Genomic DNA, 27475 nt, shown 5'->3' on the forward strand with positions numbered 1-27475 from the left:
AAAAATAGGGCTTATGGTTTTCTCTTGTGGACAGTAAAGACAACTACTATAGGTGTAAAGAAAGGAACAGTAAAACGAGATCTTCAATATACAAAATGCTTTATAATTTTTTAAGAAAAACGTGCTTACACAGAGGTAATATTTCTTACTGTATTTGATCTAATAATTTGACTTGAAATTTTTCTCCAGGAATAAAAGTATTAGAAAGTGCTCAGTTTTGGACCTCCCCGGTGGTCCAGTGGTTAAGACTCTGCGCTTCCACTGCAGGGAGTGTGGGTTCGATCCCTGGTTGGATAGCTAAGATCCCACATGCCTCACGGCGCCGCCAATAAAAAGGAAAAATAAAAAGAAGAAAGTACTCATTTTAAAATTTCACAAATGTTTCCAGATAATAAGAAGGGCATTAGAATAATAGAGGGTTCTAAAACTAGTTTCATAAAACATTTCACTATAAAAATATATACAGCTTTTAAAAAAGAAAAATTTATTTCTTTACAGTTAAAAAAATGCAGTATCTGGACATATACAAAGCCATAAATTTTCTTCAAATACGAAAATGCAAATGTAACATACTACCCAGGGACTACACACTTAGCTAAAACAGGATCTAGCTGTTCACAAGGACGAATTTCAAAATATACATATGTGAATTTACACACTGATATTTAGAAGTTCTTCAAAATCTATCTGTAAACTAGAAAGTTAAGCAAAGTTGTCTTTGCCTCTATAGCTTACAGCTGCAGGCTGGCTGTGTCTCACGGTACGCAGCCCCTTCTTGGTCCTCTCCCACTCCAGCTGCAGTGTGGGCCTGGGGAAGAGAAGCTGCTGTCTGTGTTCCTTTCCTTTGGGCTATTTATGGCAGAGGTACATTATGCTTGGTCTCAGCCAGGAAAGAACATCATGTACGTGAAGTCTCCGAAGCGTGAACAGACTAATGCCTGCTCCAGAGCAAAGGTGCTGATCCATGAGGGTCCTCACCAGGCTGATCTCTAAAGCACTTCTTTCTGCTCTAGGATTCTGCTTCATCGTCATCAGTCTCATCGTTGTTGTCATTCTCCTCCTCCTCCTCTTCTTCCCTCTTCTCTTTAAGCGTTTTCAGATATTTACTAGCTAAAATCTTCTTTGGTAATATATCTTAAAAACATAAAGCTAACATCAGCAATGCAAATTTCAAACGTGCTAGTTCCTGCTATGACCTCCAAAACAGGTTCCAAGACAAGTCAAAATTCTGACTACATAGCAGGAAACCAGCACTGCCTCTGGACGAAGGCTCAACACCTGTATCTATTCCAGTGGCTGCAAACCACACTGCTCTGTGCCGGCACCCACTAGGAGCAGCCCTGCCCGACCCACCTGACACAGCGGCTGGCCCCAAGGGTCACCGGACGCTCTTTTTTAGCTGTGGTGCACACAGCCTGTTCCACAGCAACAACTATGGGTTTCTGCTTCCCCAGCCAAGTAAGGACGAGTCTGAGGGGGTGGGCTGCCCGGCTCCCACACCCACCCAGACAGCCCCGTGCAGGTGCCAACTTAATTCCTGCTCTAGGTGAACTGCATTACAAACATGCTCCACTGAACAAAACTAAAACTCTCGCCCCATGCCAGGTAAACTCTGACACCTGGAGACAGCAGCAAAATGTCATTTTCAGTGAAAGCAGAAAAAAAGCAGGGAAAAAGCTGTTTTTTAACCAGAATGTTTCAAAGGCTAAGTACCTGCAAGAAACTGAAACGTTTCCGATTCCTCTGCGGTATCTGATAAATCACTGTAAGTGAGTGCTTTCTTTTCTTTTCCACTGCTGTGTCTGTAGGAATAGGTGGCGAGATATTGAACAAAGAGTTCCTAAAACAAAATGAGAAAGTTAAGATGAAAGGTGTACTTTGAAAATTTACCACAGACCTTACTTTTTAATTACATTAAGTTTAGATGATTTCAGATTATCTTGGTTGATCGAATTGCAGAAAATCACTGGAGAAAGGAGACATACGAGGTCGGAAAGAAAGCAAGGCTGAATTAAAATTGGCAGGGCAGCAGGAATTTCCCGAAAGTTTATTTTATTTTGTTTGTTTGTTTGTTTGTTTGCGCTACGCGCGCCTCACTGTTGTGGCCTCTCCCGTTGCGGAGCACAGGCTCCGGACGCGCAGCCTCAGCGGCCATGGCTCACGGGCCCAGCTGTTCCGCGGCATGTGGGATCTTCCCGGACCGGGGCACGAACCCGTGTCCCCTGCATCGGCAGGCGGACTCTCAACCACTGCGCCACCAGGGAAGCCCTCGAAAGTTTATTTTAGATTTCTAACTTATGAAAAATATTTAAAAGCCATACAACAAGGAATCGTGTTTGTTTAATGCCCAGTCTCTAGTTAGAAGGGTTGGCAAGAGACCATCCGAAAATTCTATGCCAGGAACAGCCTTTTAGTCTTGTATTTGACTACACTGTGTCTAAGGTGGCCCGCCGACAACTGTAACAGTCACTAGCTTAAAGGTAAAAAATGGTCAGCTTGCCATTCTGCCCGGACACCTTTCCGAGGGCAGCCCACCTGAGCTGAGCCCCTCTCTGTTCTACTTTAACTCCATCGAAGTTAGTCAAGAAGGGAATAAGAAGTGCCTGCAAATCTCTTAATTCCTTAAGACCTACAGAACGAAACTGTACAGCTATCCCAAGACCACGTGATCCCCCCCTCCCTTAGCTCTGACCAACTCACCGCACCGGACACCGTCTACCGTCTACCGAACTAGCCGGCCTGGGAAACAGACTCGAAGGGAAGTTAAAGCAAGTGAGGGAGACTCTGCAGCAGAAACCTGGCCCAGGATAAGAACAGGAAGGTCTGGCCTACCTAGACCAAATTAAGAGACAAAATCATCTATCTGGACCTAGGAGGGGACTAAAACTGAGGTCCCCGAACTTACTTCAATTCTGGCCCAGGAGACTGGGAGAGGGTGGGCGAGCGGCTGGGCCGGGCCGTACCTCCTGAGGGAGCCGCCGGCCCTCTCAATGAGCCGTTTTGAGGAGCTGGGGCCCAAAGCCGCGAAACAGGCCGGAAGCGACAAAAGGAGAGGCTTTGGGGCCCGGAGTACGGTGACTGGAAAAGGCGGGGGAGACACCAAACAAGGCCCGCGCGCCTCCACGCTACCGCCCAGGCCAAACCCGCGCGAGGAAGGGGGGGAGCGGAGTGGGCGTGGCGACCAGCTCGCGAGGGAGGGCGGGAGCGGAGTGGGCGGGGAGACGGGCGCGCGAGGGAGGGCGGGAGCGGGGTGGGCGGGGAGACGGGCGCGCGAGGGAGGGCGGGAGCGGAGTGGGCGGGCGGCAGCGGAGTGGGCGGGGAGACGGGCGCGCGAGGCGCCGGATGGGCGGGGCGAAGAGCGCGCGCGGGAGCTGGGGCGCGCGCGGCGTGGGAGGGGAATGAGACGGCTCTCAAAAGGGCGCGCGCGCGCACGCGAAGGGGACTGGGCAGCTCCGCGGGGCCCGGCGGGGCGCGATGGTTCCGGGTGGGCCCCACCGCCGCCCCACGCTCCTCACTCCTCCCCGCCTCACCGTGGCCTTGGCCGTGAGCACCAGCGCCTCCTGGTTGATGCTGGACACCTCGGGGGAGCTCTTCATGATGACCCGGATGCGGGACAGGGGCAGCGACACCAGCCGCTGCTCGCCGCACTTCTCCTTGCCCACGACCACGTCCGCCATCTCTGCGCCCCGCCCCCGCAGCGGCAGCCCCTACCCGCCGCGAGGTGGCCGGCCTACACGGTCGGTGCGGGAGCGGCGTCCCGCTGCCCCGTGGGAGTTGTAGTGTCGGGAGGCGCGTCCGCGGGACGGACTACAAGCCCCGTGATGCCGCGCGACCCCGAGGCTGTGCCGATGGAGCGGAAGGGCGGCCAGCAGATTCGGCGGGGCGGGGGTGGGGGGCGACCGTGGGTGGGGGTTCTACCTGTGTGATGCTGAGAAGTACCATGAAGGAAAACAAAGCAGTGTAAGAAGATAGAAACCGGGTCAGTAAAGGAGAAGGCTGGGCAGCGAAGAGAGAAAAGAGCCCTGTTTATGAGAAAGCGCTTTGCCGGGGGAAAGGAGCGACAGGCAAAGGCCTTTCAAGAAGCTCAAAATGACCGCTGTGTGGACCAGGTGTGCTAGGTGAAGTCTGAGAGGTAGCCAGGGACTAGGTCCTGTTGGATTTTATTCTAAGAAAAATGGGAAGCATCAGAGGGTTGATGGGCTGTGTCTTAAGTTTTCGAAAGATCCCTCTGGCTGCTGAGTGTGAATAGACCAGAGGGGAGTCGTGAGGATAGGGAGGTTGTAAGGGTGGAAGCAAAGAGATTGTAGAGTAGAAGGTGATTGCAGGTGATGAATTGGATGCCACTGTGGCTACGGCGAAATGAGCTAGGAGAAGAATGATGAGAAGTAGCCATGGGCCAGACCAGATAGGGCCTTGTACGTCATGGAATTCTTTCCCAGAGAGTTGGGAGGCCTGGGGAAGAGTAAGGTGGTCCCACTTAAGTTTTACAAGGAATACTCAGGTTGCCGTGTGTGAATAGACCGGAGAGGGGTGAGAACGGAGGCGGGCAGAGGGTGCAGTTAGGAAGCTGTAACGGGGATGGAGGCAGACGATGGGTTAGACTACAGTCGAGGTGGTAGAAGTAGGGTAGGATTGGGGATCTAATTTGTAGAGCCAACGGTTGTCGACGAAAATTCAATTAACTATCAAATTAAGAAGAAAAGGGATTTTATTCGAGCCAAACTGAGGATTATCACCTGGGAAGCAGATTCTCAGAAAGTTCTGAGAGCTCTTCCTCCCGTTAGAAGTATAGTCTGTACATTTTTGAGACAAAGGATCGTACATCAAAATGACGTACTGATGTTTCCCTTAAAGTTCACCAAGGATACATAGACCAGGTAAGCACGTACAAAGCGGGCAGCAAGTCACCATGACCCCCTACAGAGCTGGGAAAGAACAATGTTCTTGTAAGAAGTTACGTTGCTAGCGTCAGAAGAAAGAAAAAAAAATTGATCTTTATGGTTGAGCAGGCACTGCCATCTTTGAGGAGCGCTAACGCGTAGCGCTAACGCAGATGCATACAGCACATTAGGGAGAGAGGGACGAGGCCCAAACAAACAGAATTTTATGACGAATTTTTTTCCCTTGTCCTTCCCTAAAACAGAAATTTTATTTAATCAGGGTCTTGCTAATGTGATGTGGAGTATGAGTGAAAGGATGGTAGTGCTGTTACTGAGATGGGGAACCCTGCGGGAGGAGCAAATTTAGCAGAGGCGTAGTTTGGAGCAAGTTAAGTCTCAATTGCCTGTGAACCCTCGTGACAATGTTGAGGAGCGAATTGGCTATTCCAGTCTGCAGTTCAGGCTGGAGCAGTGAATTACAAGCCACCCTTGTCTAGGTGGGAATTAAAACCAAGGACCTGAATGAAAGCACCTGGGAGGAGAGTGTGGCTAAAGTAGAAAGATCTAAGGACCACGAACTGGGGTACTGCAGCATTCTGAGATGGAGAGGAGAAGGAAAATCCAGCAAAAGAAACTGGGAGGAAGTGGCCATTGAGTAAGAGGAAAACCAAGAGATCGTGTGTCCATAAAGTCAGTCGAAGAAAGTTCTTCTGAAAGGAGAAACTGATCAGCTGGATTGAATACTGCTAGGAGGTGGAATAAAATTGTCCCACCATTCACAACAGCGTGACCCCGGGCAAAGCAAGTACTCTCTCTGAACCGCTGTTTCCTCATTTGCAAAGATGAGACAGGAGAGTCGCACCTGTCTCGGGTTTGTTAAAAGGTGTGAACATGCCTGGCACATGAAGATTAAAGTCGTCCCCCCCATCCATCCAGCACTGCCTCCCTCACAGGTCATCAGGGAGCATCAAAGGAGCTGAGAATGAGAAAGCTTTTTGTCAACTGTACAGCACCCTGCAAAAGCCTAAACTACTCTGTAAAGTCTCAGGGTTCCTGCTGCAAGGTCCTGTCACTCCAGTCAACTTTGATTTCAAAGTTCATATGAAAGGAGTCTGGAAAATTAAAAATAGATCTTGTTTAACCTTTCTGATTTCCATTTTGTCCATCACTTAGGTAATGATTACAAAATATAAAATGCATACTTGCACAGCGTGTTTCTGCAAGTTTAGTGGGTTCTGAAAATCACTGCTCTTCAGCCTTCCTGAGGAGAGGAGCGAAGGCCAGAGAGCCCAGATGACCCAGATTGCTGACGTTTGTAGTGCCAGAAAAGTTTTCCCATCTACCTTCAGCCGTGATGCCCCAGTCATCTTAGCGCCTGCTGTGTGCTTTGTCACTAGAAGGTGAAGGCCGAGAACGCAGGGACAGTGTCATCTTCACCGTTGTGACCTCAGGTCTTGGTCCAGTAGCACCCAGTACGTGTCAGGCACTTCTAGGCACAAAGGAAAGGTACAGGCAGCGAGCAAGACAGCTATGGTCCTTGCTGTCACGGAGCGTAGTTTCAAGTACAAGCGAGACAAGAAAAATAACACCTCCTGTGGTAAGTGCTATGAGGAAACAGACCAGTGTGAGTGATAAGACGGCCTCTCTGAAAAGTGAGATTTAAGGTCAGATCTGGAGGACATGCAGAAGGGCTGGGATAAGATGAGCACTCTGAACAGAATAGCCTGTGGGAAAAACACCTGAGAAGGAAGACGCCTGGGCAAATCTGAGGAATAAAAAGGCCAGTGTGTCTGGAGCTTAGTGAGTGAGGCAGAGTGCACTGGAGATGTGATGAGCAAGCTGGGCGCCACCCGCTCGGGCAGGCCGGTGAGAAGCTTGGCTTTCGTTCTGAGAGCAATGGAAAGCCACAAGAGGCTTGAAGCAAGGGAGTGGATCTAACGTAAAAGCTCATCCCGCTTGCCGAGGGATGACTGAATGGCACCATGCCCTGTGCAGAGCGGAGATAGAAGGTGCTGCTTCAGCCTCCAGGATTCAGCTCCAAAGCAAAGGAGTGCCTTTCCTCCATAAGCTAGCTGTGCAACAGGGTCCTTGGGTCCACACGAGAAGCAGGCTGACGTTTTTCAGTCTCTAGATGTTTTGCTTCTCTAGCAGGTTACTGATCAGGGTTGTCATTCTCTTCTGGCATGTTTGAGAGCAGGATGGGTTAACTTTAGGAAAGAGGACAGAAGAGGAAGGCTCAGAAAAGAGAAGAATTCAAGGAGACAAGGAGGGTGAGAAGCTCAGGTTGCGGAACTGCCAGGGCATCTGGTCATTAATCATTTTGAGAAGTAAGGAGTGCGGCAAAGACAAACCTGCAGAAAAGGGGGGAAATGCTCAGCATTCAAAAAAAGGAAACAAGCTTCGAACCTAAGACAGTGGGAGAATGAAGGAATCTATGATCGTCAGAGCTTCCCTGCACTAGAAAAATCACGGTGAGTTAGCCGATCATCCTGTGGTTGGTGCACCTATCCATCAGCCCACTTACCCTCACGACATCTCAGGTGTGCCCATTGCTTCTGCTGCCTTCCTTGTTCCCTGCTGTATCTGTACCCGGGGTGCTGGGAGGCGGGTATCTACACTTCCCAGAATCTTCCGCCAGCTGGCTTCTGGTTAGATTCTGCCAGTGGGAGACCCAGGTGAGAGAGTGCAGTTGTGGATGGAGGAGGAGACATCGTTTTACGGTTGTGTGAAGGCATTGGCAGCAGGTGGGGGGGAGGTGGGGATGGGGGTGGTGGGGGAGTGTGGCTACAGTGAGTCATCCGCACTGGGTGGGGGGCGTCTGCGGGGAGTGTGGGCCCAGCCCCCAGCCAGGAGTAGTAGCAGCGTCCTGATCTCTGAGCAGCACCTCAGCACCGGCCCCCTCGTGCTCCTGCAGCTCTTCCACACACTTGAAGTCAATTCTCGGCATTAAATCCCTCTCTGTTTGAACTATTTAAAGAAGTTTCTGCTTTCCTGGTTGAATGTTGAAACACATGTACTTGGTCCCAGGAAACAGACCCACGAAAATGGGAATCTGGGGCTGGTTATCTGATCTGATTGTGCTGGTGCAGGGATGACCTCCCTGGCAGCATGCCCTGGCCAAACAGTCACTTAAGTTGTCACCTGCCATTGCCTGGATGGACGGCTCGCTGAAGACAAGGCTGCCCCAAGTCGGTGGAGCCTTGTGGGATGGGCTTCTCGTGAGGCTGGGAGAGATTTCAGAAAGAAAATTGAAAGCTCGGACTATAAATTCTCAGATCAAGCCCTAAGCTGTTCCTTATCTTTTGTAGCCTCAGGGCTAATGGGGCTAAAGGTCACACCTGCCTTTAATCCTACCTGAGGCATAATTATGACAGAGCTTGAATTCACAGCTTCACCTGGGCTTTTCTGTGAAGTTAGGCTGTTTATTGGGAAGAGAGGGGTCCTGAGAATTAGAAAAGGGACGGTTGGGAGGATACAAGCAAACATTTAACCCCCCATCCCTCTGAGCCCCTTTGTCAGTGGAAATAGCCCCCTGCCTGCCTGAGATCAGTCTTCTCCTGCTTGAAGTCCTATTAATGAGCTCATCTGTGCTTACCTGGCAACAGGGATGCTGAGTCTTCTCAAGAGTCACCCCCTCATTAACTCCAATCCATAACCGGAGTCAGATCCCAGCATGCCCCAGGGAAGCAACAGCAAAGCCCGATTTAGGAGATGTTCACACAGTGAAAGAATTGCAGCATGTTCATGCATTTATCATCAGAAACTTGGGGAGTGTGAGGTGAATGGATTGTAACGGCACCAGTCTAGTTGGACAGAGTTTAATGTAGGTTTGGGCTGAATTTATCAATATAGCCGATTTACCAGAGATTCTGGATTCGGTGTGTGTTCGCTCCAGCAGCTAGGAGGGGCTTGATCAGCTTGCTTAGCTAAGCCAGTGGAGTGAGGTTTGGAGTGACCTGCGCTGGTGGCTCTCTGACTTTTAAAGACTACTTGAACATCATCTCAGTGTGCTGCTCTGACCCATTCACGAGATAACTGCAGTTCTAGGCCAGGGTGTCTTTGGTAAGAAGTTCTGGCAGATCCCAATAACAGTCATAGCACAGACTCTCAGGGGCTTGGAGCAAAGACATATCTTCTGCAAATAACTATTCTCCATTTGAACCACAGCTCCAGATTTTCTGCTGGACACTGGTAGAGACCAAATGCCAGACTCCACGTGAGTGTGTGAGCTGAGCTGGGTGTGACGTGCTCCACTGAGCCACATGCCACACTCCACCATCGCGGGGAGGTCGATGTGGACGATGCTATCAGCCTTGCGCAGGTCCCAGAAGCACAAGTAAGTCACATGAACAGGTGGCTGAGACTCCCAGGGCACCTGCTCCATCCCCCCACACCCCACAACAATGGCCTCAGTGGACTCTCTGTGGGCAGAAGAGTGAAGAAGGAAGACGCAGACCCAGTTCATAGGCTGCTTGGTAAATATGCTGGCACCACGCAGACGTGGAATGCCGTGCGAAACAGCTTCCCCCAGTGTGCCCGAAAGGCAGAGGTGAAGGGCTTCCCCCAGTGTGCCCGAAAGACAGAGGTGAAGGGCTTCCCCCAGAAGGCCACCTGCCTGGGCGGAGAGAAAGCCAGAGGTCCAGGATCTACAGCAGTGCAGGGGCAGCAGCTATCAGATGGTCTGGGAACTTGGAAAGAACAAGACTGGAGGCTTAAAGACAAAAAGGTCTGGGGAAGGGGCTTGTGGATGAACTTCTCAGAATGAGGAGAGATGTGAGGGGAGGTGTAGCCCATGTCCATACTCACCAAAGGGCTCCTACACAGGAGGCCTTTAATAAACAAGCGGCAGGATGCCTCTCTTGTACACGTCATTTGTTCTCTTTCTCCAGCCACCCTCTGGCACTATCCAGTGCTTGCTCTATTGAGCTTATGTATAGTGGCCATGGCCGCATCTGGTGCTGACGCAGCAAGGATGTCATCAAAGACCTTGGGTCTTTCCATCTTTCTGCTCTGTCATTCTTGGCATGTTGGTTTTAGGCCTCATGCTTATTGCCTCATGGTTCCAAAAAGGCCACTGCTGTTCTGGACTTCATCACTGCATTAGACAGGAGCAAGGGGAAAGGGCCGTAGGCAAAAGGCTCTTTCCTCATTAGGTCTCAAGCCTTTGTCTTTTTACTAAGGAAGGGGAGATCTCCTTAGCAGTCTTCCCCTTACATCTCATTTGTCAGAATTGGGACCTGAGACCAATTACTGGCCAAAGGGAATGAGACTGCTAGGATTGCTTTATACCAATTAAGATTTATCCCCTGGGGCTATCTTCCTGAGATCAAAGGGTATCTGATCCCTACGGACAAAAATTAAGGGGGTGGGAGGTGAGGTTTGAGGCAGGGAATGGTTGTAGGTTAGACAATGACCAGTACCTGCCAAAGTTGCCAACATTTAAAATTCTGGAGATTTCACTTATAAATCTAACTGGAAGAGTGGGAGGGGCAGAAAACATGACCCCACATTGCCTCATGGCAAAGCTGGCAGTCGTCGTTAGATGAGTCACGTGCTCTTGGGTTGGCCACCGTCCCCACCACTCTCTATCACTCACCTGTCTGCTTCACCATTTCCACTGCCTGCTTGGCTCCTGTGAACATTTGAGTTTGTGACCCCCGACTTAGGACGTTGTTTTAGAAAGATCTGTTTACTTGTGTGTTTATCCCGCTGGGCTGGTACAGTGTTTAGCATGTAAGATGTAAATAAGGCCAAAAAAAAGAAGCCCTTCCTAATAAGCCATCACATTACATGAGAGGAGTGGTAAAGGCTTTGCCATCACAAAGACCTAAATTACTAAATGACTAGCTCCCGCAGTCTGACTCTCTTGTTTCTCATCTGTAAGATGAGGCTAATCACATCTGCTCCCCAGCATCACTGAGAAGCTTATATGGTATAAAGTTTATATGCATATAAAGCCCCAGGCAAAAAACATAGAAGTTCCCTGTTCCTTCTCCAGGAAGGAGGAATAACCAAAGTTGAAATGAATTTGGGATGGAATTCGGAAGGGAGATCTTTAAGAGCTGAGGCTACCTCTTATTAGATTTGCATGGCTAGAAGTGCTTAATAAGTATTTTATAATGATAATAATGATCATTTAGCTCAATAGAATGTAGTTATACAAATTGTAAAAATATAATTATGCCAGGTTGTCATTATAGATAATGGCCGGAATACAGGGATAATGTGGGCAACCCAGAGCCCACCGTGGTGATGGCTGCTGGCAGGCAGGCAGCTTGCAGAGATTTTCATGTGGGGAGTGGAAGGGGAGGGGCTGGCATCTGGTGGGGGGAGCAATCTGGGCCAAGGGGAAAGGTTTCCGGGAGCCACACTGTACAGAGCCTCAGGGTCCAGCTTGGAGTAGTGGGAAGTCATTGGAGAGTTTTCAGTGGAAAAGTGACAGATGAGAGCTGATATATGATTTTTTTGGATAAATTTTTTATTATGGCAAAATATAACAAAATTTATCTTTTGAACCATTTTTAAGTGAACAGTTCAGTAGCATTAAGTACATTCACACTGCAGTGCGGCCATCACCACCATCCACCTCCAGAACTTTTTCATCTTCCCAAAGTGAAACTCTGGCCCCATGAAACACTAACCCCCCCTCCCCTCCCCCAGCCCCGGGCCCCACCCTCCTACCTTCTGTCTCTATGAACTTTACTCCAGGTCGCTCATATAAGTGGAATCACACAGCATCTGTCCTCTTGTGACTGGCTTAGCTCACTGAGCATAATGACCTCAAGGTTCATCATGTTGTAGCACATGTCAGAACTTCCTTCCTTTTTTTTTAGAAGGATTTCTTTTTAATTTCTTTAATTAATTAATTTATTTTTGGCCACATTGGGTCTTCGTTGCTACGCACGGGCTTTCTCTAGTTGCAGCGAGTGGGGGCTACTCTTTGTTGCAGTGCAGTGGCTTCTCTTGTTGCGGAGCATGGGCCCTAGGTGTGTGGGCTTCAGGAGCTGTGGCACGTGGCCTCAGCAGTTGTGGCTCATGGGCTCCAGAGCTGCGCTCAGTAGTTGTGGCACACGGGCTTAGTTGCTCCACGGCATGTGGGATCTTCCTGGAGCAGGGCTCAAACCCGTGTCCCCTGCATTGGTAGGCAGAGTCTTAACGACTCCGCCACCAGGGAAGTCCTTCCTTCCTTTTTAAGTCTAAATAATATTCCATTTTATGGATGGACCACATTTGGTTTATCCATCCATCCATGGGTGCTTGGGTTGCTGGTGCCTTTTGACTACTGTGACTAATGCTGCTGTGAACATGGGTGTACAAAGATCTGTTCCACTCTCTGCTTTTAACTGTTGGATATACACACACACACACACACACACACACACACACACACACACACACACACACACACACACACACACACACACACACACACACACACACACACACACACACACACACACAGACCCAGAAGTGAAGTTGCTGGATCGTATGGTAATTCTGTGTTTAATTTTTTGAGGAACATCCGTAGTTTTTTCCGCAGTGGCTGCACAATATTCATGTTCCCACCAGCCATGGATAAGGGTTCCAGTTTCTCCACACCCTAGCCAACATTTTTGTTTGTTTGGCTTTGATAATAGCTCTCCTAGTCGGTGTGAAGTAGTATCTCATTGTGGTTTGGATTTGCATTTCCATAATTAGTGAGGTGGAGTATCTTTTCACAGGCTTATTGGCCATTTGTATATTTTCTTTTTCTTTTTTTAATTTTATTGGAGTATAGTTGCTTTAAAATGTTATGTTAGTTTCCACTGTACAGCAAAGTGAATCAGCTATTTGTATACGTATATCCCCTCATTTGTACATTTTCTTTGGAGAAAAGTCTATTTAAGTCCTTTGCCCATATTTTAATCAGTTGTTTTTTGTATTTGAGTTGTAGTTCTTTATTCTAGATATTAACCCCTTATCAGATACATGATTTGCAAATATTCTCTCCCATTCCACGCCTGCCTTTTCACTCTTGATTGTGTTCCTTGATGCACACAAATTTTTAAGTTTGATGTAGTCCAACATATTTATTTTTCACTTTTGTCACTTCTGCTTTTGGTGTCATAGCCAATAAATCATTGCCAAATACAATGCTATGAAGCTTTTTCCTGTTTCTTCTAAGAGTTTTATAGTTTTAACTCTTAAGTTGTGGTCTTAGATCCATTTTGAGTTAGTTTTTGTGTATAAGGTGAATTCACCCTCATTCTTTTTGCAGGTGGATGTTCAGTTTTCCCAACATCATTTGCTGAAAAGACTGTCCTTTCACCATTGAGTGGTCTTGGTACTTCTGCTGAAAATCATTTGACCTTGTATGCAAGGGTTTATTCCTGGACTCTCTATTCTATTCTTTTTTTTTTTTTGCGGTACGCGGGCTTCTCACTGTTGTGGCCTCTCCCATTGCGGAGCACAGGCTCGGGACGTGCAGGCTCAGCGGCCATGGCTCACGGGCCCAGCCGCTCCGCGGCATGTGGGATCTTCCTGGACCGGGGCACGAACCCGTGTCCCCTGCATCGGCAGGCGGACTCCCAACCACTGCGCCACCAGGGAAGCCCTGTTCTTCTTTTTAAAGATTATTTTTATTCAGGTCCCTTGAGATTCCATAGGAATCGTGGGATGAATTTTTGTTTCTACAAAAACAAGTCATTGGCTGATGCATGATTTTAACTTGGGGGTGTAGTAATCATGGAAGCAGTTAAGAGGCAGTTCAGACAAGAATTGCTGGTGTTTCTGAATGGCATGGTAGCATTGGACATACAGAAACCTGGAGGGCTTTGGGAAGTGTTTGGATGGTGAAATCAATAGGATTTAGTGGTAGATTGGTTGTGGGTAGGAGGGAAAAAGGAATCAAGAATGATTCCTTGGTTGTGGACTAGAGCAAACGGTGGTGTCCATTTCTGGGATGGAAAGAATGGAGAAAGAACAGCTTTGGGAACCAGGGGTGTCAGGAGTTCCTTCAGGGGCACAGATGGCTGGGAGATGCCAGATGGGAAGACAGGCAGCTATACCACGGACGCCCAAGCTCGGGGCACAGGGTAGACTGCAGGGCTGGGAAGAGAAATATGAGTGTCAGTACTGGATGGATGATGTGTAGAGCCCAGAGGCTGGTCAGGCGACCAAGGAAAGAGAGTAGGTGGAGAAGGGAGGTCCAAGGAGCCAGCCAACCTGGTTATTCAGCGCTTGGGACCCGGAGGAGGAGTCCGCAAAGGTGGCTGTGACCTCCTGGGGAGATTGTGCCCAAGCATGGACACACCCAGGGGCCCACCCAGGGGCCGGCCTCCTCCATGACTCTGCGTCCTGGGCCGGTGCCCTGTGGCTGCACGGAGGCGCACAGCATTTGAGGAGGCAGCGGGGCAGCGGGACCAACCGGGCAGCATCCTTCTTAGCCTTGGGGTTGGGAAGTCCCAGACACCTATGAGCCCACTTCTGGCCACCACTGTCCACCAGGCCCCCCGCATGTCCCTTCTTCATGCCTCTCCACCCCCTTGAAGGTTTTCCTCACTGCCTCCCCTGTGTGCCCCCCTCCTCTGGCTGACCCCATGTGTGGCCCCTGTCCAGGCAGCTGGAGCCTGTGGAACCCCTGCAGACAGTCAGTGTGCTTTATTCATCTTTGTTTTCCCAGTGCCCAATATTGAGCCTGGAACATGGGTCTCTGGATGGAGAGATTAAGGGGTAATTTTAAAATTATTTTTTCACTACTGTTCTAATTTCTATACCCTGAGCATGTATTATTTGTGTAATTATTAAAAATAACAAAAGATTAAAAAACACCCAGCACGAGTGTTTTTTCCCTGGTGGCACAGTGGTTAAGAACCTGCCTGCCAATGCAGGGGACACGGGTTCAAGCCCTGGTCCAGGAAGATCCCACATGCTGGGGAGCAACTAAGCCCGTGAGCCACAACTACTGAAGCCCGTGCACCTAGAGCCCGTGCTCCGCAACAAAAGAAGCCACCGCAATGAGAAGCCCGCGCACCGCAATTAAGAGTAGCCCCCGCTCGCAGCAACTAGAGAAAGCCCGTGCAGCAACGAAGACCTCACGCAGCCAAAAATAAATAAATAAATTTTAAAACCACCCAGAGCAGTGGAATAAACATTGGTTTGAAAATGATAACAAAATAACAAAGCAAAGTGCATTCACTCATGCATTCCGTAGTGATCGATTGAGTCCCCTTGGTGGGCAGCATTGGGCCAGGGGCTGAGGATGTGCACTCTGCAAGAGGAGGCCCGGTCGGGTGGTTCCCAGTGTTGGAGAGAATGTTTAGCGACCGCCGCTCTCCCACGATACTGCTGACGAAGTAATATGGTACAGACACTTTGGAAAACAGGTTGGCAGCTCTTAAAAAGTTAGCCATATTATTACACGTGACCCAACAGTTCCAGTCCCAATATTTATCCAAAGAAACAAATGCATATGTCCACACAGATGATTGTTCCTGAATGTCCATATCAGCTTTATTCATAATGACTAAAGATGGAACCGACCCAAATGCCCACAAACAGATGGAGTGTAACAAATGGTGGCTCATCCGTACAAGGGACTCAGCAATAAACAAAGAACCACTGAGCCACGCAGCAACCTGGCTGAAGCTCAAAAGCATTACGCTACAGAAAAGAAGCCAGACCCAGCAGAGGATATACTGCGTGACTCCACCCATGTGAAATTCCAGACCAGGCAAAACGAATTTATAGGGACAGAAAACAGACCCTTGGTTGCCTGCCAGGGTGGGGACAGGGCTGGCCGCAGGGAGCATGGTGGAAACGTTGTGTATCTTGCTTGTGATGGTTGGTTACAAGTGTGTATACGTTTGCCAGAACTCATTAAACTACACTTAAAATAGATGTCTTTTATCATATGAAATTATATCACGATGAAGTTGATTTTTTAAAAAAAGGAAAGACACTGTCCCTGCTCTGATGGAGCCAGTGGGGGTGAGAGACGTCATTCAAGTAACAGCAGAAATGCACGCAGTCACGAACCATGATCAGCCTCCTGAAGAAAAGGCACAGGGGGCCCCGAGAAGTAAGAGGCCGAGACGCCTGGTGGGGCAAGGTGAGTTTCACAGTAGAGATGAATCTGACCTGGGACTTGGCATCCTTTTTTTTTTTGGCTGCCCGGTACCATGCGGGATCTTGGTTTCCCGACTGGGATGGAACCCGTGGCCCCCGCAGTGGAAGCGTGGCATCCTAACCACGGGACCGCCAGGGAAGCCCCACTTGGCATCCTCATCGTCATCATTACAAGTAATCCTTTTCTTCCTCAAAAGCAACACTTCTTGAGTATAGAGGAAAATGAGAGGAAGCAGTTCTGTAAAAGGAAAATGAGGTGAGACCTCGTGTGTACAGCCACCACCCTGCCTCACCCCGATTTCGGCCACTGCCCCTCCAGACCTTCCGCCTGGAGCTGGGCCTTGAAGGACAAGCAGGAAGGAGTTCCCCAGCCACGCAGAGAGGGAAAGGCCCTCTGGGCAGAAGGAACAGCCCATATGAAGGCGGGGGTGCCAAGTAAACTCCAGGCGGAAGATCCAACTAGGAATCGTGCTCCCGAGGCCGGCTGCGCTAGCGCCCACGTTGGAGAGGACGGGCAGGACTTGCAGCTGTGGTTAGGGAGGGAGGGCCCTGAGCCCAGATTCCCGATGGTCGGAGCTGGGAGGCGGTGCAAAAGGGTTCAGGGTCCAGCTCTGGTGTAGAAATCTTACCCTTATCCCCATGGCCCATGCCCTCCCTTGGGCTTACACAATTTACCTCTTGATTCACAAACTATATAACTCTTCATTCCACCCGCCAGCGATTAGGCTCAGAAATAACTGGGGGGAGTCAGGTCCCCCAGGGCACGCATGTGTTGCCCACATGGCCAGATGCCTATCCAGGCGGCCCTGCTCATTCTCTCCTGGGTCACTAACACCCCTTTTGTCTGTCTCCTTTTGTGTTTCTCATCAGAACCCAGCACTTTCCTGGGTCTGGGTTAAGGGCAGGCTGGAAACCTGGAGTAGCTTGGTTTGTAGGCGGGCCCTGGGGGGCCAGGAGGCAGGAGCCTGGGGTCTGTCCCGCTGAGAGCTGGCGCGGGGAGGGGGAGTGTGGGGGGGGTTCTCCCTCAGTGAAGGTTGCGTGGAGCTTTCATGTCACAGATCTGCCTCCACTGTGAGCCTTCCGCCCCAGCTCCCGGGAACTGAACTCTGCCCAGGTGGAGGTGTCTACAAAGCTCTCGGCCTCAGACCCAGCAACCTGTTCCGGGGTCTGCATGCCTCACAGCACAGGGTCCTCAGGGGCCCCGGCCCTGGCTGGGAGCACTTTTTGTCCTGCTGCTCATTTGGGTGCCCAGTTTCATTACTTCCCGGCGGAGGGGCAGGGGTTGCTTGTGTGTGTGGCACTGGGCCAGTTGCTTTGGCTCTCTGCCCACCCCCCTCCCCAGCCGTGAAAGAACAGCCCCCATTTGGCGGCTGGTGTGCGTCTCCAGCGAGCCAGCGTGAAAAGACACCTCCCCCGTGCCTGGCACCGAGCCTGCAGTAGATCAATGTCTAACCAGCCATCCATTCATGCATTTCGCCCTGTGATTAACCAGATGAGTGTTTGCATGTGTCCTGGTTTGCAGCGAAGGTCCTGGTTTACATCTTTTGAGCCAGAGTAGTAATTAACAAACTTTCCTTTCACTCTCAAAAGTGTCCTAACGAGGGTGACAAATAATATTGTTGCCATAGCACGAACCAACCACCTTGACCCTTTCTCATCTAGGAAGGAAAAAGGAACCATCGGAAAGCTTGTTTCATGTCATTTTACAGACTGGGAGTGAGCCAGCATCCCACAACAAGAGACAGATTCCAGATATGTGTCAGGGCTAGATTGGTTTGCCTAGAATGCACGCCAATTAGTTTATGTTTCTTATATGACAAGATGTTTAGCCTTTAGGGGAATCCTTAATTTTTTTTTTAAGAGGTCTTTTGTCTTTCGAGCAATAAGTTTGTGTGTGTGTGTAAGAAAATCTCTCTTGAGAGATTTTGCCTTAATTTCAAGACACGAGCAAACATTCAGGGAACTCCAGCTGGCATAGCGGGCGCATTCAGGAAAAGCCAGTCTGGGGCAAAGAAGGCACTGTTGCCTCCATGTAGAGTTAGGGAAGGGCCACGTCAGCATCTCGAGCACTTGTGTCATCAGGTTTGCCCATCTTCCCACGGGGTCTGAAGGAGGCTTGAGCTGCAGCACAGGGGCTGTGAACCCCGTGAAATGCCACAGACCTCCCTTCAGCCTGGAATTGTGTCAGCTCAGTGTGGCGACCCTGTGGGAGCTCCTGCTGATCGGAAGCTCTTGGGGCGATTTTCAAAGAGTCTGATTAATAAGGATGATGAGATGAAGCAGTGACTTCTTTTTTTTTTTTTTTTGAAGCAGTGACTTCTTAACGAATGTGGCTTGTATGGAAGGGCTCTCAGACACACACCGCGGAGGGTGCAACTGTGCCGACTTACTGAACCGTTCTCTGGCATATGTATCTGAGGCCTTCGAGGGCCTTTGCCTTTGACCCAAGAATTCTGCCCCTGGGAATGTCTCTAAGGAAATCACCCGAAATTTGGAAAGATCATTATGCACAAAGATGTTCATTGCAGTGTTATTTATAACAGTAAAAATGGGACAATTCAGCTGTCCAATGATAGGCATTTGGTTAAGCACACAGTGGCATAACCCTGATGGGATCAAGTATAGTCATTAAAAATGAGATGCAGGGCTTCCCTGGTGGCGCAGTGGGTGAGAGTCCGCCTGCCAATGCAGGGGACACTTGTTCGAGCCCTGGTCTGGGAAGATCCCACATGCTGAGGAACAGCTAAGTCTGTGCGCCACAACTACTGATCCTGCGCTCTAGAGCCCATGAACCACAACTACTGAGCCTGCATGCCGCAACTACTGAAGCCCACGCATGCTTAGAGCCCATGCTCCGCAACAAGAGAAGGCACCACAATGAGAAGCCCACTCACCACAACGAAGAGTGGCCCCCGCTCACCACAACTAGGGAGAGCCCGCATGCAGCAGCAAAGACCCAGTGCAGCCAAAAATAAATAAGTAAATAAATAAATAAATCTATTTTTTTTTAAATGAGATGCATACACACAGAATGAGGCACACTTGTCCCCTGCCCTCCACTATCTCTTGTCATTAGTCTGGCTGAATTTTCTTTCTAGGGTTGTAAAGTGGGGGAGAGAATGGAGTTATTAATGTCAGGAATAAAAACTTTACATAAAGATTTTGAAAATGATCTTTATACATAACTGGCAACAGCATGAGAAATGCTTTTGTTAAACAAGAGCAGGCTATGACGTCATACACGCACTGTGATTATAACCATATTAGCTGCAAACTTCGGGTAGAAAAAGCTTCGGGGAAATAATTTTCCATGGCTATCCCAAGTTTCTTTGTGAGTTCAATATTAAGGAATCAACAAGACATATTAAAGAAAATGTCTTTACTACTGTATATCACAGAAAATTATATTCAATATCCTATGATAAACCATAATAGAAAAGAATGTTAAAAAATGTATATATATGTATAACTGAATCACTTTGCTGTACAGCAGTAATTAACACAACCTTGTTAACCAACTATACTCCAATTAAAAAATAATAATAATTAATAAAAAAGAAAAATTTGGGGCTTCCCTGGTGGGGCAGTGGTTAAGAATCCACCTGCCAATGCAGGGGTCACAGGTTCGAGCCCTGGTCTGGGAAGATCCCACATGCCGCGGAGCAACTAAGCCCATGTGCAACAACTCCTGAGCCTGCACTCTAGAGACCGCGAGCCACAACTACTGAGCCCAAGTGCCACAACTACTGAAGCACCTAGAGCCCATGCTCCGCAACAAGAGAAGCCACAGCAACGAGGAGCCCGCGCACCGCAATGAAGAGTAGACCCTGCTCGCCGCAACTAGAGAAAGCCCACACGCAGCAACGAAGACCCAATGCAGCCAAGAATAAATTAATTAACTAATTTTAAAAATGATATTTTAAAATTTTTTTTAAAAAAAGAAAAATTTGGGCTTCCCTGGTGATGCAGTGGTTGAGAGTCCGCCTGCCAATGCAGGGGACACGGGTTCGTGCCCCAGTCCGGGAAGATCCCACATGCCGTGGAGCGGCTGGGCCCGTGAGCCATGGCCACTGAGCCTGCGCATCTGGAGCCTGTGCTCCGCAATGGGAGAGGCCACAACAGTGAGAGGCCCACGTACCGCAAAAAAAAGAGAAAAATTTGCACATTTACAGTCATGTAATATTAACTTCTAGTAATTTTGCATCATGGCTTAAAAAATATGTTTTTAGGGACTTCCCTGGTGGTCTAGTGGTTAAGACTCTGTGCTCCCAATGCACGGGGCCTGGGCTTGATCCCTGGTCAGGGAACTAGATCCTGCGTGCCGCCACTAAGGATCTTGCACAATGCAACGAAGATCCTGCGTGCCGCAGCTAAGACCCAGCACAGCCAAATAAATATACATGTTTTTAAAAGACAAATGAAATATGTTCCGTGAATTAAAAAAAAAGGTCTTTAAACTGAAACACACATAAGACAAAGTTATGTACGGTGGTTATGAAAATGTGACCAGGGGTTCGCAGGAGCCTAGCTCTGTATGTTCCAGAGGAGCAATGGCCCAGGATTTGCTAATTCAGTGTTAACGGTGACTTAAAAAACTACCACCAGTAATGAGTGTCAACTGTATTATAAAGCAAAAGGAAGCAGTGGTGGTCTGGTAGTGAAGTTGCCAAGCCCTACTCTAGGGCCCTTCTGTGAGATGGTGACGTCTCCCTCACTGCCAAACGGGAGCCACTTGCCTACCCTGCAGCTGGCCATGTCCCGCCACCTCCTTGGGCACGTTCCTTAACTCTGTTGCTTCTGCGTGCTCACCTGTAAAATGAGGATCACACGTAGTTAGTGGAGAGACAGTTGTGTAGCCACCCCCATCCCCCAGGTGCCCAGCACTTACTCATGCTCAGTTGGTGTGCCACCTACCACGGTGTCACCTCCAGAACAACGATCCTCTCTCTCTCTCACCAGCTGTCTCAGCCCTACTTTCTAGATGGTGACACAAAGGCTCAGAGCAGCCCTACAGCTTGCCTGGAGTCATGTAACACAGAAGAGGCGGAGTTAAGTTTCCAATTCAGGGTTCGCTGACTCCGAAGACTGGATTCTTTCTACTAGGTGAGTCTTCTTGTTCTTTCTGCATCTTTTTTTGCTGAAAAAAAACCTCAACACTGAGACAGAAGAACACAGGGCCCAGGCTTAGCTATTAATTTTCTGTGGAAATAACACTTTTTTGAGTGTTCTCTCCTGAATCTATATTGAAGATATCGACTAAAGTAGATTTATTTCAGGAGTGAAAAAATAAGAGCATAAATCCTCCCAGACCCAGGCTTCGAAGGGCTCCAGCCTAATCCCAGGAACCTGTGAATATGTGAGGTTGTGTGGCAAAGGGCAATTAAAGTTGCAGATTAAATTAGGGTTGCTCATCAACTGACACTAATGTAGGGAGATCATCCTGTATTATCCATGTGCCCAATGTAATCACAAGGGTCTTTAAAGGCGGAAGGAGAACTTAGAGGCAGACCACAGAGATGCTGTGGGTTCAGTTGTGGACCACTGCAATCAGGCAGATATGGCAACAACGCGAGTCACACAAACTTTTTGGTTTCCCGGTGCATGTAAACGTTATGTTTACACTGTACTGTAAAAGTCTATTGAGTGTGCAATAGCATTATGTAAAAAAAAAGGTATATATCTTAATTTAGAAATGCTTTATTGCTAAAAGTGCTAACTATGATCTAAGCCTTCAGCAAGTCATAAACTTTTTTGCTGGTGGAGGGTCTTGCTTGGGTGCTGACGGCTGCTTACTGATCGTGGTGGTGGTTGCTGAAGGCTGGGGTGTGGCCATGACAATTTCTTAAAATAAGACAACAAAGAAGTTCACTGCATTGACTGACTCTTTCACAAATGATTTCTTCGTAGCAAGCAGTGCTGCTTGATAGCTTTTTCCCCACAGAACTTCTTTCAAAATTGGAGTCAGTCCTCTCAGACCCTGCCACTGCTTTATCAACTGAGTTTATGTCATATTCTAAGTTCTTTGTTGTCATTTCAACAACCGACTAAGTTTACCATCTTATATGGGAGTGGTTCGTGGTGCCCCAAAACAATTACGATAGTAACACCAAAGATCACTGATCACAGATCGCCATAACGTATATAGTAATGAAAAAGTTTGAAATATTTCGAGAATTACCAAAATGGGGCACAAAGACACATAGTAAGCAAATGCTGTTGAAAAAATGGTGCCAATAGACTTGCTCTGTGCAGGGTTGCCCCAAACCTTCAACTTGTAAAAAATGCAACATCTGCAAAGCGTAATAAAGAGAAGCACAATAAAAAAAAAGGTGTGCCTGTCATCAAGATCATAGACACAAGTAGTGGTGTTTGCCAGGGGCTAAGGGGGAGGAGGAATGGGGAGTTATTGTTTAATGAGTATAGAGTTTCAGTATTGCAAGATGAAAAGAGTTCTGGATATGGACGTTGGTGATGGTTGCACAACAGTGTGAATATACTTAGTGCCACTGAATTGTACATTTAGAAACGGTTATATACTAAACACTACTGAACTGTACACTTTAAAATGGTACATTGTATTTATGCGAATCATATCTCCATTTAAAAAAAAGAGGTCCGAGACAGAACAATCCCTTTTTCCTGTCTCTGGGTTTGATACATAAGGGTGTGAGGCCTGGAGCTGCTGCGACCATTCTTGCAGCCATGAGGGACACTGGTCACACAAAGAGAAGCCAAGCACAAAGACGGGAGGCCCCTGAAATAACTGGCCTGCTCCCGACTTCTGTAATGTGACGTAGTGGAGGTCCTGACCGTGAAAGCCAGTTCCTAGGCTTTTCTGTTCTTTGTAGCAGAGAGCATCCCTCCAGAAAGTCCTGAGCACCCTGTACACCATCAGGGGTCTCTCCTACCGGAGAAGCAAGTCTCACTCCCAGTGGCTGGGAGGAAGTAACATGTTCTCTTTGTTTTTGATTTCGTTTATTGGTTTTGGTTTTTTTTTTTTTTTTTTTTTTTTTTTCTGTACGCGGGCCTCTCACTGTTGTGGCCTCTCCCATTGCGGAGCACAGACTCCAGACGCGCAGGCTCAGAGGCCATGGCTCACGGGCCCAGCTGCTCCGCGGCATGTGGGATCCTCCCAGACCGGGGCACGAACCCGTGTCCCCTGCATCAGCAGGCGGACTCTCAACCACTGCGCCACCAGGGAAGCCCTCTCCTTGTTTTAATGCTGCTGTGTCTTCTCCTCTGTTGCTCCTCCCCCACCCACACTCTTCACCCACCAAGGGCCAACACTGCCTCCTTGGTTGTCCTTTCTGCACCCCCTATGAGCCTCTGTTAAGCCCCCGATACAGCACTGGCCTCAGGGATTAGAGGTGACTAAATGTCCCTCTGCTCCCTTCCTGGGCGGCAAGGCCTGGGCCTGATTAATTAGGCCTCCTTGCAGAGCCCAACACAGGCCCCAGCACTTAGTGGATCCCCAGGAATTGCTTATTGTGTTGATCACAGAGGTGAGAGTGACTTAGTCAAAGTGCACGTGATGAGATAAAATCAGCCTTGTTAGCAGGTGGGGAGAAGAAGGTTGGGCAGTAGCAGGAGCCCCTCCTGTTCAGGCCCTAAGGCATGACATCTCCACGCAGCCCCTGAGGTCAGCGTTACACATGAAGCAGGGAGGCTCAGACAGCTGGGGTCACGCGCCCGAGTCACACACGCTAGCGAGCAAGCTGGGATTCAGGCACAGTTCTTGCTGACTCTGAGCTCTAAAAAAATAACAGTAACAGCTAACCCGTACGTAGTCGCCACTACTTGCCAAGCTCTGCTTTCCCTCGTTTGCCCTCCTGACAGCTCTATGAGGCGGTGGTGTCATCAGCTCCATTGTATGGAGAGTAGAAATCACCCAGCAGGTAGGTGGCAGAGCCAGCACTGGAGGCTGGTGGAGACTCCAGAACCCCTGCTGTCCCCACCTGAAGTGTCCTGGTTCTAGGTCAGGACCTGGAACTTTCAGAGCCTGAGCGGGAGCTGGCCATCAGGTAGCGGTGACAGTGACAGGGACAGGTTGTTGGCCAATCGTACACCCCAGCCCACTGCTGGCTCTGGGGTGGGTTGTGTGGGCCTCACTGTCTAACTGTAGGCTGACATAACCCCTCTGGTCCTTGAAACCCGACAGCCCTGGGCTCTGCCTCTAACCGGCTCTGGGACCCTGGGCACACTGCTTCCGACCTCCGAGCACAGCCTCCTGGAGGTAATGTGTGCGTGCAAGGCGGGGTAGGGGTCAGGAGAAAACAGGGACAGTCCAAACAAGCTCCCTGATGGTGGCTGTCATGCTGTCACTGAGTCTGCTTCTTCCTTCCGTGGGCCAAACAATGGTCCCCATTCACATTTGCCTGTGAATACGCTACTTTACACGACAAAAGGGACTTTGCAGCCATGATAAAGTTATAGGTCGTGAGTTGCAGAGATTATCCAGGATTATCCTATCCGGGTGGGCCAATTTTTTTTTTTTTTTGTGGTACACAAGCCTCTCACTGTTGTGGCCTCTCCCATTGCGGAGCACAGGCTCCCAACGCGCAGGCTCAGCGGCCATGGCTTACGGGCCCAGCCGCTCCGTGGCACGTGGGATCCTCCCGGACCGGGCACAAACCCACGTCCCCTGCATCGGCAGGCGGACTCTCAACCACTGCGCCACCAGGGAAGCCCCGGGTGGGCCAACTATAATCACACTGAGCCCTTAGAAGAGGAAGAAGAAGACAGAGAGTCTGTCGGAGAACCTGGAGGACAGAAGAGGCAGGAGAGACTCACAAGAGAGGGCCTCAAGCAGGCATTGCTGGCTTTGCCGCTGGAGGAAGGAGCCTCTGGAAGTCGGACTTCGGTCCCGGCCAACAGCCCACAAGAAAATGGGGGCCTCAGTCCTACGACCGCAAGGAACTGAATTCTGCCAGCAACTCAGATGAGCTGGGAAAACGGACTGGACTTCCAACTACTGTGAACTGTGAGCTAATAACTTTGTATTAAGCCTGTAAACTTGTTGTAATTCGTTATGGCAGCAATGGAAAATGACACTCTCCTCAAACTCCCTGTCCACTGGAGTGAGGGTTGGTTCTCATCTTGGCCTTGAGTTGATCCACAAGCGTGGGGCCGCCAGCCCTGTTCTCCTGAATCAACGTGCAGGATCACTTTCCGTGGTCTCCAGCTGGAAGGCAGGCAGGACGGTAGAGCCCTGCAAAGGCCAACTTCACTTGGCTCTGTGCCCAAAATAAAGCTCTGGATATGTGTACTTGTTTAAAAAGAAAAAAAAAACAACAAATGCTGACCCACTTTTTCCTGACTGCTCTGGCTCAGACATGTCCCTCTAAAAGGCAATTTATTTCCAGTACACGCTGTTCCCAGGGCTGACATCACAACCTCAGCTGGAAGGAGGAGCAGTACTTACGAGAGCTCTCGGGGGCTGGCATCCAAATCTGATAATGTAGCAAAATTCTGCAAAAAGCTGGTGTTTTTTTAAAAAACTGCATCAGCCTGGCGATGGAGGGGCTGGGAGTTTGGCCCTACTTAGAATCTCCAGCCAGGAGAAATGCTCGAGGCGTCTGGACCCTGGAGCTCCAGCCCTCCTGCACAAACCCTGGCAGACCACAAAGCAGCAGCGTGGCCTGGCTTACAGCAGGGGTGCACCCTTGCAGCCTGACATGGGGGCTGCTTTGAGGGTAGACAGCCTCCCTTGGGAGACCGGGCCTTCCCAGTGGCCACACGTCTCTGAGCCACACAATTGACTAAAACATCATAAATATATTATCTAGGGCTTCCCTGGTGGCGCAGTGGTTGAGAGTCCGCCTGCCGATGCAGGGGACATGGGTTCGTGCCCCAGTCCGGGAGGATCCCACATGCCGCGGAGTGGTTGGGCCCGTGAGCCATGGCCTATGAGCCTGCGCATCTGGAGCCTGTGCTCTGCAACGAGAGAGGTCACAACAGTGAGAGGCCCGCATACCGCAAAAAAAAATTTTTTAATAAATATATTATCTATTTTGATAATTATTAAATTAATATAAAGGTAAATTTTATTGGAAATATATCTCTTATTGAAATAGATATTTTTAAGTTATTTTATGGACCTACAAATATTGATATTTATTGTTTGCTTGAATGGGAGAGATTATGCACCAAACGTATCCTGAGTTTTAGCTCTTGTGTGTAAGTGCTGAGACTCTTGTTCACATTAATGTAGATGGGAATAGAGAAAATTTTGTTATAGCAGTGTCTCTCAATTCTCCAAACTTTTATAACAAAAATCAGATGGTGATATAAGATCAATAATCATTTTGAGTGATTTTCAACTAACAACTCAGCAGGTCTTCCTTTGATTTTGCTGAAAGAAAGCAACTGAAACAGTTAATTTGCAAAATGATTTGTTACCAAGTTGTTAGAATCATTCATGTTCTTAATTTCTGGGCAGTATGCTAAAAGTTCAAAATTCAAGGCAGTAATACCAAGAATTAGCACATGACGCTTAAATATACTTGTTACTCTTTTGCTTAGAGGCACCTCGTTTAACCCAACATGCTCAGAAGAGGCTGGGAAAATGGAAGTATTGTTAATTCCAGTTTACCTTTGCCAAGGTAAAAAAAATTAGTATACATTTACAATACCCAATGATATTTTGGGAAATGGTAATGAAAATAATCATCTTGTGAATCTGAATAATGGTCTTGAAAATTTTTGTAAGGTAAAAGTATGTATGTCCAAATGTAACATTGATTTGTCAAAAGCAAAAGGAAATCTTTGTTTTTTTCAAAAGGAAACTTTTGATCTCTTCCTCCCTCGTTGAAATCATATAAAATATGCAACTGAGTTATAGACTGAGCTGCAGGAAAGTGAAAATACTCACAAATCCTTTCTCATTGCTGAGAACAGTAAAAACGGAGGAAGAGCTTCATAGAAGATTGTTTTTTCCCAGCATGCTTTTTACACATGTCGAGGATTCTAATTGTAAGGAAAAAATGTCCAAATTTTAGATATGAGGCAGAGAGATTACTGTGTCCTGCTGAGTGTTTTGCAGGGTTAGTCTGGTGGTGTAATCTGGGGGTTTTATAAAGTTGTAAGTGTAGGCATTATATTCTAGAAAACTGATTATGATGCAAGATTCTTGAGCTATAGCAAAGCAAATGAATATTATCCTAGAGAGATGCAAATGAGAAGATTACATTCCAAGACTCATAGCTTTATTTTGTATTCATTTTACAGTCTTATTTCTTTCAGGGAATAATATATTTGCTTCTCTCATAGCTTTTTTTTTTTTTTTTTTGGAAACAGCTTTATTAGCCTGCTGTTTCCTTCATTAAGGAGTTGAGTTTAATACGGGTTCATTTTATATATTTGTTATCAATTTTATTGAATACATTATTGCATACACTAACTGCCCATTTTAGAAGCAGAATTCAGTGAGGTTTGCTAAATGTATATACCTGTGAAACCACTGCCACAGTCAGAGTATCAACCCAACCACC

At 48.4% G+C, this 27475-nt stretch overlaps 1 protein-coding gene and 1 long non-coding RNA gene across 2 annotated transcripts; one reads left to right on the plus strand and one right to left on the minus strand.

The window, feature by feature from the left end:
• Positions 1-461: 461 nt before the first annotated feature.
• Positions 462-3784, minus strand: CHRAC1 (chromatin accessibility complex subunit 1). Its single transcript, XM_067712814.1, has 3 exons — positions 3531-3784; positions 1714-1840; positions 462-1134 (listed from the first exon to the last, which is right to left on the minus strand). Exons 1-3 carry the CDS (start codon positions 3675-3677, stop codon positions 1010-1012), a joined length of 399 nt encoding a protein of 132 aa, XP_067568915.1. The 5' UTR covers positions 3678-3784; the 3' UTR covers positions 462-1009.
• On the plus strand, positions 3678-15756 carry LOC137210728 (uncharacterized). Its single transcript, XR_010936677.1, has 3 exons — positions 3678-7351; positions 9048-9216; positions 13138-15756. It is a non-coding gene; the product is annotated as an uncharacterized lncRNA (long non-coding RNA).
• The last annotated feature ends 11719 nt before the right edge of the window (positions 15757-27475 follow it).

Source organism: Pseudorca crassidens, chromosome 17, assembly GCF_039906515.1.
Source record: "Pseudorca crassidens isolate mPseCra1 chromosome 17, mPseCra1.hap1, whole genome shotgun sequence".
NCBI classification, from domain to species: Eukaryota; Metazoa; Chordata; class Mammalia; order Artiodactyla; family Delphinidae; genus Pseudorca; species Pseudorca crassidens.

Excerpts from the sequence above, each read along its gene's own strand:
- CHRAC1 (XM_067712814.1), bottom strand. The coding sequence starts at position 3,677 with ATGGCGGACGTGGTCGTGGGCAAGGAGAAGTGCGGCGAGCAGCGGCTG. Across the intron at positions 1,841-3,530 it reads TGCTCACGGCCAAGGCCACG|GAACTCTTTGTTCAATATCT; the intron begins GTGAGGCGGGGA and ends ATTTTGTTTTAG. Across the intron at positions 1,135-1,713 it reads AACGTTTCAGTTTCTTGCAG|ATATATTACCAAAGAAGATT; the intron begins GTACTTAGCCTT and ends TATGTTTTTAAG.